This window comes from Aspergillus japonicus (assembly GCF_003184785.1).
Source record: "Aspergillus japonicus CBS 114.51 unplaced genomic scaffold BO86scaffold_91, whole genome shotgun sequence".
NCBI classification, from domain to species: Eukaryota; Fungi; Ascomycota; class Eurotiomycetes; order Eurotiales; family Aspergillaceae; genus Aspergillus; species Aspergillus japonicus.
Window position 1 is genome coordinate 67,994 of NW_020291728.1, and position 10,406 is coordinate 78,399.

Consider the following 10,406-nt stretch of genomic DNA (forward strand, 5'->3'; position numbering starts at 1 on the left):
TCAGAAATGGTGAAACATCCTAGACAGCCTCGAGCCTTCATGGCTGTTCCAAGACCCCAAGCCACTGGTTCATTCCCCTCAGTCGTCACCAGGCACAAGGTTTGCCTATCTCGCTTGGTGATGACAATCTCGTTTCCGACCTCGCCATCGCCCGTCCGGCATCATGCATCCCACATGCTTAAATAGATGCAAAACCCCTCTGGCATCGGAGGTCCATTCAGCAAACCTGTCTTTCCTTTCCTGAGTCGCTCCTTCGTTCCTGTCTGGACTTCATTGACTGAAGTCCCTTCCTTTCTTTTCACCTTCGATATAACACACCGCTGTGCGGTGCTTTTGCCAAGATGTCTCTTTCCAAGATTGCCACTCTTCTGCTGGGCTCGGTCTCGCTGGTCGCCGGTCATGGTTATGTCTCGAGCATCGAGGTGGACGGTACCACCTATGGAGGGTACTTGGTCGACACTTATTACTTCGAATCCGACCCGCCCGAGCTGATCGCCTGGTCCACCAATGCCACGGATGATGGCTATGTGTCGCCCTCCGATTACGAGAGCGTCAACATCATCTGCCACAAGGGCTCTGCGCCTGGCGCGTTGTCGGCCCCTGTCGCGCCCGGAGGCTGGGTGCAGATGACCTGGAATACCTGGCCGACCGACCATCACGGCCCTGTCATCACCTACCTGGCCAACTGCCACGGTTCTTGTGCTGATGTGGACAAGACCACCCTCGAATTCTTTAAGATCGATGCTGGCGGCCTGATTGATGATACGGACGTGCCGGGAACGTGGGCGACCGATGAGCTCATTGAAGATAGCTACAGTCGCAATATCACGATCCCCAGCGATATTGCCCCCGGTTACTATGTTCTGCGACACGAGATCATTGCCCTGCACAGTGCTGAGAACCTGGACGGGGCTCAGAATTACCCCCAGTGTATTAATCTGGAAGTCACGGGCAGCGAGACAGCGACCCCAAGTGGCACCCTGGGCACTGCGCTGTACAAAGAGACCGACCCCGGCATCTACGTGGACATCTGGAACACGCTGAGCACGTATACTATTCCCGGCCCCGCATTATACACTGCGGGCAGCACTGCGACCGCAGCCGCTGCTGCCGATATCACCACCACTTCTGCTGGCACCACCGCGGTGGCCACCACCGCTGCCGCCGTCGTCAGTGCCACCGTGGAGGCTGTTCCGACCGCGTCTTCGGCGTCTTCCGAGTCCAGTGTGACTACCTCAGTCTCTACTCAGCCAACCGCCGGCAGCGATATCACTTTCCAACCCGGCCAAGTCAAGGCAGGTGCTTCGGTCGACAACTCGGCTACTGACTCCGCTGGTGACTCTGCCACGACTGCCACGACTACCACGACTTCGGTGGCCACTGCGGCTTCGAGCTCGGATTCGTCGACCACATCCGGGGTTTTGAGTGGCGCCTGCAGCGAGGAGGGCTACTGGTACTGCAACGGGGGCACTGCGTTCCAGCGCTGTGTCAATGGAGAATGGGATGCGTCGCAGAGTGTGGCTGCGGGCACGGTCTGTACCGCGGGAATCTCGGAGACCATCACCATTTCAGCCGCCGCCACGCGCCGGGATGCCATGCGTCGTCATCTGGCGCGTCCCAAGCGTCACTGAGCGGGTGACAAGGTGATAGGATTGGAAGGAAACTACCATCTTGGCTCTGTATATATAAGTTACCATATAGCTTGTAGCATAGTCATGCGTTGACCGCAGTTTTGGTTGTGCTTCAAGTTGAATTGAGTGTCTGGCGTGTGTTGAAAGCCCTAACCCGCCGGGGGAATCCTGAACGTGACGGCCCACTTTTGACTTCAATAGTACTGCGATAGTGCACTGTCTAACAGACTTAGCGAGATTGACAGCTCACATTTGGTATGACTAACACCGTTGGACACACACATTCCATGATGTCCATCCCTTCCTGTACGGATCTGCATCTGATGACAGGCCGACGCAGGAGGCTAAGCGATCCTGCTTGCCGATCGCTCTGCCCGATCCCTGCATTTGGCTGCTCACCATAGGCTCATCGCAATGACGACACTTGGGTCACACAATCGGACAATCGAACAAGGGATAGACTGGGATAGACTGGTGCAATCCTGCGATCTGCACCTGTCAATTTCCGTCGGATGGTCGGTTGGCATTCCCTGGATTCTCTCCACATATTTCTAAGGGGGGTGTCGCACTCGTTGTTTCTTCCCACTCACCCTCAATCACATCATTTTCAGTATCATTGACAGACAGGTTCTCATCATGACTACCACTGAACAGCAACAACCGCAACCATCGCAACCACCGCAACACCAGCTCCCCCATCCCACTGGGAGCACTCGTTATGGGCACGCACAAGACCCAGAGCCCCACGGCCACCAACCGCCCCACGCTCCTTTGTCTCCTCTGGGGCCGGAGATTCCCCTCCCAGAGCACGAAGACTTTGTTACCGACACCGAGGTAGGTTTTGTGCCCGCGGCCCGGCCCGGAGTGTCCACTGGGGGATCCTTGGTTCACACGTTCACACTGCATTTGCCCCCCGCAGTCGATGCGCAGCGACTACGATGAGGACTTCATGGATACCTATTCGCTGTCCTCCAGTATCCTGGACTATCAGTATGAGAATGGGCGCCGATACGCAAGCTTTCGCTCGGTAGGTTGACCTCTTGCCGCAAGTGTTCCGGGGTCTGACGAGGGGATCCGACCGTAGGGAAATTACATGTAATTCAACCCCTTCGGAATGCATGGGACGTGATTAACAAGGTCAGGATGCCGAATGATGAAGAGGAACAAGAAAGGCTGGACTTGGTGACTATTCTCCTTCGTTGTTGTCTCTCTGATAGATACTGACACCGCCAGACACATCACATGTGAGCTTCCTTAGCTTTCTCCGCTTGTTCTACCCTCTAAGTTGCGGCATGAGCTGACCACCATTTGCCAGCTACCTAATGCTGATGGGAGGCGAGCTGTTCAACGCCCCCATCAAGAACCCACAGAAAGTGCTCGACCTGGGCACGGGGACTGGCAACTGGGCCATCGATTTCGCCGAGTATGACTCTTCCCTCATGGTATCGCCTCAGGCTATACTAAGTGTGTGTCAGCCAGTACCCCGGTGCCGTCGTAGTGGGCAATGACCTCAGCCCTATTCAACCCGCCTGGGTTCCCCCCAACGTGGACTTCTTCGTCGACGACTACGAGTCCGACTGGCTCGAGAAGATGAATGCCTACGACTTCATCCACTCCCGCAACCTAGCAGGGTACCCCCCCCCCCCCCCCCCCCTCTCTCCTTCGTCCTCCAACCCAACCCCAACCCTCACACTAACCACCCGTGAACAGCTGCGTCGTCGACTGGCACCGCCTCATCCGACAGGCCTACGACCACCTCAAGCCGGGCGGGTACCTCGAACTCCAAGAGAGCGCCGTCTGGGCGTGGAGCGACGACGGCACGCTCAAGATGGACTCGCCCTTGATGGAGTACCTGATGTCGCTGAATGACGCGGCGCACATGATCGGCCGGGAGCTGAACATCTACATCGACCTGAAGCCGTGGCTGATCGCGCACGGGTTCGAGGATGTCCATGAGCAGACCTACATCCTACCTTTCTCGCCGTGGCCGCAGGATGCCCGGCTGCGGGAGATCGGGCGCGTGCAGGCCGCCATGGTCGAGAAGGCCGTCGAGGCGTATGGACTGCGACTGTGTACGCAGGTGCTGGGCTGGAGTCAGGAACAGACAAAGCTGATGCAGAATTTGGTGCGGCAGCAGCTGAAGGATCGGTCGTTGCATTCGTATACCAAGATGTAAGTGCTGTGATCTGGCGTGGAGGTAGGGGTAGGGGTAGTGCGTCATAGCTAATGACCATATAGTAAGGTTGCGTATGGGAGGAAGCCTCTGATCTAGCTGGACAGCCACTGGGCGTCAGTTTGGTTTCTGGTCCGATGAACGGGGTTGCAATACCGGGTGACCGGGTTATCGATACAGAGCTAAGCAGAAAGAAAGGGATATCAATAAAGTTAGAAATCGATTCTATTTCGATAGGAACTTACAGCGTAAAGCATGCAGACTGAACCTCAATCCATCAATCTACCCAGTCCGCCCCGTCCGCCACAAGCGAGAGCACAAGGGACATGTGCCCGCGCGGCCCAGCCAGGTCGACAGACAGCCGCCGTGAAAGTTTTGCCCGCAGCGCGCGCACCAGACGACGGGCATATTCGCCTCCTCCGGGTCGTCGGAGTGGAATTGACCGTAACAGATGGGACACTTATCGTCTGGCCCGATCGCTCGCTGGCTGGCGACGGGGGCAGCATCCGCCGGCGTGGGTCGTGGCAGCCGGACCTGGGAGGGTATACGGTTCTCCCCACCCCAAGGCCAGTGATCCTGCCAGGCCGGATACTCGAACGGATCGGCCCAGAGCTTCAGCATGGTCTTCCCCGGGTGGGGGATCAGCATGCGCAGGATCTGCATGTTCTCGGCGATCGTGATACACAGCATCAGGTTCGACGGGCGAGCTCTGCGACCTCTGCGATTTCGGGCTCGTTCCTGGTCACCGAGTCGCTGCAACCCGCGCAGCACCTCCGTGGAGACATCAGAGGCGGAGGCGGAGGTGGAGGGGGTGTGATAGGTGGCAAAGGAGGTGCCCACCGTGATGTTGCCAGTGGGGAACAGTTCGCGGAATTCGCACATGAGCGGATCCTCGCGCTCCTCCGTGGTAACGTGGGTCAGGAGCAGCTCCGTCAGGTTGCCGGCGAGCGAGCGTTCCTTCCGGTACAAGACCGCCGGCCAGTCCTTATTGTTCTTATGGAGCGCCGCGAGGTCGGAGATCTGCGTGCGCCTGAGCAGGTCGAGGATGGTGTGGCGCAGCCCCGGGTTCGACCAATCCGTTCGGAGAACATTCACTTCGTAGTCGTAGGTAAAGATGAGGTGCACGTACCAGTGGCCGATGCGATCGAGGGCTTCGCCCAGGATGAGCGACAGCGCCTGGTAGTCCAGGGCGTCCGGGTGGTGGACGGGCAAATTCTGCTCGGGGCCGGGGAGTATCCGGCGTTCAGCCATGTTGCGTGGTTGTTTTTGTCTGTCCCAAGGTTGATAGAAGTAGGCCGGGGGGGTTGTCTTAGGGCTATTCAACGAGAGAACAAACCGATGTATTTATACAAAGGCTTGAGGACAACGAGTGCATGGGTCCTGTCCTCACACACCGGCGCATTCCGCTTGCTTGCTCGTACTCTTTCAGTCATGATGGAGCTCGTCGATTCGCATAACGATCTTCTCCGGTGGAGCGATTGGCTTTGTTCGTGGTGTGTTTGTCACAGTTTTGTGGTTCCAGTATAAAAGCCACGCTTTGGGGTTCAGGAAAGAGAAGATGGATGGCTCAATCGCGCATTTTCGACATCTCACCACCATCATCATGCCCGAGAAACAGAAAAACAGCTCCTCCAAGCACAAGTCGACCGATCGGCCTCGTGCTTCGGCCCCAGTGGGAGGCCTGCTCGGTTGGTTGGCTGGAGAGCGCGGTCCTGAGCACCGCAAGTCCACCGTGAGCAGTTGTGCAAAGGATAACTCAAACCGTCGGCATCCGCCTTCGTCAGCCTCCAAGGGGAAACAGCCAGTTCGCTCCGCAAAGGGCTATCAGGCAGAGAATCCGGAGAGGGAGGGCCAGGGAGGGCACCGAGTTTACGCTCATACCCCGGCAAACCCGCCCAGACCCGTCCATTCGGGGTCTCAGGTCAAGGTCAAGAATGCCCCGACCTCTTCGGCCGTTCGGCGTACCCAGGCAGGCCACTCGAATATCTATGCACAAAAGCTGTTAACCTCCGCCCCTTCAAATCGTCAGGCTACAGGGTCAGGCGCTCGTGCCAGGCCCCCTGAGCCTCTGATGTCGGGTGCCCACCAAGCCCAGCATCAGCCTTCCTCCGCAGGCAGCGATGGTTCGGAGGGCGATGGATTCAGCGCTACCTCCAGCACCGTCGGTGTCTGGGGATCCACCCTCGAAGCCCGGGCTCAGACGGCCTCCGTCATCAACGATAATTCAGAGGAAAGTGGATTCAGCGCCAACTCTAGCATCGCTGGTGTCTGGGGCTCTAAAGTTGCGGACCGGGACGAACTCCGCAGCAATGAGGCCTCCGAGGAATCCGAGGAAGTCTTCGTTTGCTATGACGCCTCCGAGAAACCCGAGGAAGTCATCCTTTACTATGAGGACCCCGAGGAACCCGAGGAAGTCTTCCTTTACTATGAGGACCCCGAGGGACCCGAGGAAGTCTTCCTTTGCTATGAGGACTCCGAGAGACCCGAAGTCTTCGTTTACAATGAGGCCTCCGATCAAGACCCCGATATAGAAGACTCCGACCCAGACTCCGTGTTTTCCAGTGATGTCCCCGCGGGCGTTCAAGTGGGTGCCAGCATCACCAACGCAGACCAACCCCAACAATACCACAATATCAATGCGGCCTTGAACAACCTTGAGATCAAGGACAACTGTTGTCTGATCTGTCGCAAACGCTTGCGCAAGGACGGATTCTCCTGCCCCGGCGGATGTGGCACACAGTATCACAACGACTGTGTCTCTGACTGGCGCATCCCCAGAAGTGAAGAGGACCAAGAGCCCTGTCCGTGTCCAGTGTGCGGGCAGGACATCTTTCAGGAGAATTGCGTGGTCTGTGGCCAGCCCATTGAGGACTACGAGTTCTGCTGTCCCCAGCAATGCGGAGCGTGGCTTCACGAGGCTTGTGTGGAACGCTGGATTGACCAGTGCCGTGAGTCGCATGCCAATCAAAACATGCCTTGTCCCCGGTGTGGCGCGCCTTGGCCTAAGTATATCCCTGAGCAGGCGGAGTGTCCGATCTGCTTGGTAGCAATGGACGAGAATCTGCAGAATGTGACCCCATGCCCGGCGCTATGCAAGCAGGATTACCACACGCAATGTATCAATCGCTGGCTTGAAGACAACAAGCAAAATGGTCGGCCGAGTTCGTGTCCCAAATGTCGCGCTCCGTGGCCTTGAATCCGGGGTTTTGAGGATGGTATCTTCACTGTATTAGGAGTTGAGTCGGGGTCCGGAATGGCGATATGAAGTAACCCAGAAGCCCTAACTGGTAGCTCCCGTCCGTGCCTTGAGTTTCAACTCCAACGGGTTTCATTAATTGTCAGCTTTACAAATCAAGACTGATTCGCAATACCTTTTAGTCATGCTCACTAATTCATTCAACTTCAGGTTCCGCTTGATTTGACGATCCAACGATGGTAGGGATAAATACCAAGCTTTCTCAGCTGCATGTTGTTGCCATCCAATGGTCCGTACATACATAGCCTCAACATCATCAGAATGACCGATAGAAATCTCCAGTTTCTTCAGCGCCAGACTTCGCCGTCCACCGGCCTCTCCTACCTCACCAACGCCACGATTCCGCAGCCCTCGATCCAGCAAATCTCCCTCTTCATCCCGGGTTTTGGCTGTCCAGCCACCGACTACATTCCCCTGATCACTCACCTCCACACCCCCGACCACGCCCTCAGCGCAGGCCACGTCTATGTCGTCGTCGACCTCCCAGGCCACGGCCAGTCACCCAACTCCATCCTACCCACCCCTGAGACCGGAGGAATCAACGAGCTCCTCGTTCAGCTGCACGCAGAACTGCTCTCCACCCACCTCCCATCCTCATCCCCCAGCTCTAACCAGTCTCCAATCCCCACCACCCTCTACGGTCACAGCATGGGCACCTTGACCGTCCTCGACCTTTTTGCCCACACACTCACTACCGCCCCCTCTCCCCTCAAAGTTACGGGGATAATCCTCCTCGACGGCCCCTACGCTGGCACGACACCCCCGACTCCCTTCGACCTGACAACCCTCGCCACGTACGCCGAACACTATCGCAGCACCATGCCCGACCGCATCGCCCAGTGTTTCGGCCCGCACACCAGCCCGGAAACTGTCGCCACCGTGCAGGAAACATACTCCCGCCTGGACTTCGCGTACCTCATACGGATGTCGCATTACTACGGGACGGTCGATGGGCGAGTCGCGCAGATCCTGCACGCCCTCAACCGCCACAACGACCAGTTGGTGGCAACGGGCGAAGACCCAGTACGGTTGCTGGACGTGCAAAGCCAGGAGGGCGATTTCGAGAACGAGCGGAAGAGCCTTCGCAAGGGCGACGTGACGGCGCACGCGGCGTTTGTCCGGGAGAAACTGGATGGGCGGTGGTTGCGGGAGTATGTCGTGGAGGGGACGGGGCATTTTCCGCACCTGGACGATGTGGAAGAGGTTGGGGGAGTAATTAGAGGCTTCCTTACTGAGGAGTTGGTTTAGATTTTGAGACTTCGATTAGAGCAATATTATTCTGGAAGTATCTTCAGCATCATATGTTCTGTGGTGACGGAGATAGCTAGAGCGTATACTTGAACCCGCGCAACCCCCCGATTACCAACTCCCCCCGATCCACCTTCTTATTCAGATAATGCAGTCGCAACGATAGCACCCCCACCAGCACAATTGACAGGCACGTCAGGCCGATACTAACCAGGATCCCCGGGCGGTACTCTGGCGCATCCTGCGAGCGATACACGAGCGACCCCGTCATCCCGCCCGACGCTCCGAGTCCCACGAAGATGGCGCTGCAGATAGCGCGCTTCCACTGACCGCGGACGTTGTTTGCCTTGCAGATTCACAAATCAGCTACTGTGGTGGGCTAGTATGCAAGGGCAATGACTCACCTGATACGCCATCGCGGCCGGAATATTCCCGTTCGCGCCGATGGTGGTGAAGAAGCATCCCACCAGGCGGGGGGCCACGCCGGTCGTGAAGCCCTAATCCAGCTATTAGCATCACCATCATCACTAGTCATCCGTACACCGACGGTGAAAGGGGTAAGGAAGACAAATACCATCAACGGCAACCCGATCAAACTCAGCACCGAATTAAACACAATGATCGGCCCGCGAATCCGATACCGATCCCCGACCCATGAGGTAGCCATCATCACAATCCCGGCAGCCGCATACGGCGGCGCAAACAGACACAGCGACACGCCCGTCGAGAACCCCATCCCCTGCTGGTAGATGATCGGCAAGAAGTACGACAGAGCATACGCAGTGGTCGTACTGCAGAAGTAGATCAACCCGAAGCCCCAGATATTGATGTCGAGGCCCGCGGCCAGGTATTTGCGGAGGTTGAACGGCTCGAGGGCGGAGTCGGAGCGATCCGCATCGATGCGGCGGATCACGATCTCATACTCGCCGGGCGAGAGGAAGCTGTTGCGCTGGTTCAGCATGCGGTCTGGGAAGTCGATCAGCACGAAGTAGGCGATCACAGCCAGGACGCAGGTGATGAGGCCTTGGATGACGAAGATCCAGCGCCAGGCGGTTAGGCCTCCTAGGCCATTCTATCTCCTGTCAGTTGGGTCTATCCAGGCTAGACGGGGAATGGAGAAGGGCTGCTAACCATGAAAGTAATTCCATACGATAGAAGCCCCGTGAACGCGGACGCCACACATCCCAGCAGATAGAACAAGGCATATCGTTTCTGGATCTCAAACCGCGTGTACCACGTCGAGATCAGGTATACCGCTCCGGGGAAGAAGCCCGCCTCCAGGGCGCCGATGACAATCCGGACGCCGACCAGCTGGGTCCAATCTTTGACAAACCCCGCCGCCAACTACACCTTTCTCAGCATTCCCCAGAGCGATACTTGCAAGAAGGAGAAACATACCATCACAACCCCCCACACAAAACACACCCCAGAGATATACGCCACCGGCCCCAATTTCCGGACCAACACCGGCCCCAGCGCCTGGAAGCAGATGTACGGCGGAAAGAACGCGACGGCGATGATGCTCTACCGCAGCAACCAAGCGAATTAGTCTTTCCCCTCCCCAAAATCGTCAGACAACAACAAGAGGGGACTAAACGTACATATCTCATCCCAATCAGATGCAACTGCTTGGTCATGCCCGCCACCGACGCGGTCCCCAGATTCCCGCGATCGATCAGGGAGACCGTATGCAGTAACCCCAACATGACAATCAAGCGGCGGTCCACGCGATGGAGGATCCGACGTTCTTCCTTCGTGGCCTTCCCCGGCCGGGAAGAGACGGTGCCGTCTTCCTCGGGGGTCTGGACATGGTCGACGGGGGCTTTGGTGCTGGAGGTGAGGGACATTGTGGGGCTGGGGAAGCATCGCACGTTTGATAAGCGATACTAGCCCTACAACAAAGCTGGATGGGCAACATAGATATAACGGGGTGTTCCCGGGGTACGCCATCTGCTGCTTCGATGGCGAGTTCGTGCACTGGTCTTCGTCTAGATCCCAAGGCAACCTGCAGACCCAATGAAAGTCATCGTACTCGAGGAGGGACCCGAGATGGCGAACGCCGGGGGCTTGGTCGGTCTCTGTTGATGTCGAGTTGAGG

General features: G+C 57.3%; 6 protein-coding genes across 6 annotated transcripts; 4 read left to right on the plus strand and 2 right to left on the minus strand.

Moving 5' to 3' along the window:
- Nucleotides 1-341: 341 nt before the first annotated feature.
- Nucleotides 342-1,631, plus strand: BO86DRAFT_325002 (lytic polysaccharide monooxygenase auxiliary activity family 9 protein; the record flags this gene model as incomplete). The annotated part of the gene is made up of 2 exons (XM_025668509.1): nt 342-1,190; nt 1,296-1,631. The coding sequence occupies 2 exons, from the start codon at nt 342-344 to the stop codon at nt 1,629-1,631; spliced, it is 1,185 nt and encodes a 394-aa protein (XP_025522609.1).
- Nucleotides 1,632-2,553: 922 nt separating this feature from the next.
- BO86DRAFT_325000 (class I SAM-dependent methyltransferase) lies at nt 2,554-3,903 on the plus strand (the record flags this gene model as incomplete). The annotated part of the gene is made up of 6 exons (XM_025668508.1): nt 2,554-2,658; nt 2,865-2,875; nt 2,947-3,054; nt 3,107-3,262; nt 3,342-3,803; nt 3,870-3,903. 6 exons carry the CDS (start codon nt 2,554-2,556, stop codon nt 3,901-3,903), a joined length of 876 nt encoding a protein of 291 aa, XP_025522610.1.
- Nucleotides 3,904-4,086: 183 nt separating this feature from the next.
- Nucleotides 4,087-5,055, minus strand: BO86DRAFT_383613 (uncharacterized protein; the record flags this gene model as incomplete). The annotated part of the gene is made up of 1 exon (XM_025670848.1): nt 4,087-5,055. One exon carries the CDS (start codon nt 5,053-5,055, stop codon nt 4,087-4,089), a length of 969 nt encoding a protein of 322 aa, XP_025522611.1.
- A 352-nt stretch (nt 5,056-5,407) lies between these two features.
- On the plus strand, nt 5,408-6,939 carry BO86DRAFT_383614 (uncharacterized protein; the record flags this gene model as incomplete). The annotated part of the gene is made up of 2 exons (XM_025670849.1): nt 5,408-6,752; nt 6,872-6,939. The coding sequence occupies 2 exons, from the start codon at nt 5,408-5,410 to the stop codon at nt 6,937-6,939; spliced, it is 1,413 nt and encodes a 470-aa protein (XP_025522612.1).
- Nucleotides 6,940-7,135: 196 nt separating this feature from the next.
- BO86DRAFT_246618 (alpha/beta fold hydrolase) lies at nt 7,136-8,327 on the plus strand. The gene has a single exon (XM_025667137.1). The coding sequence runs from the start codon at nt 7,271-7,273 to the stop codon at nt 8,306-8,308; it is 1,038 nt and encodes a 345-aa protein (XP_025522613.1). The 5' UTR covers nt 7,136-7,270; the 3' UTR covers nt 8,309-8,327.
- A 57-nt stretch (nt 8,328-8,384) lies between these two features.
- On the minus strand, nt 8,385-10,155 carry BO86DRAFT_324987 (MFS general substrate transporter; the record flags this gene model as incomplete). The annotated part of the gene is made up of 6 exons (XM_025668507.1): nt 8,385-8,654; nt 8,713-8,805; nt 8,883-9,380; nt 9,440-9,652; nt 9,707-9,832; nt 9,910-10,155. 6 exons carry the CDS (start codon nt 10,153-10,155, stop codon nt 8,385-8,387), a joined length of 1,446 nt encoding a protein of 481 aa, XP_025522614.1.
- Nucleotides 10,156-10,406: the final 251 nt, after the last annotated feature.

Excerpts from the sequence above, each read along its gene's own strand:
- BO86DRAFT_246618 (XM_025667137.1), top strand. The coding sequence starts at position 7,271 with ATGTTGTTGCCATCCAATGGTCCGTACATACATAGCCTCAACATCATC.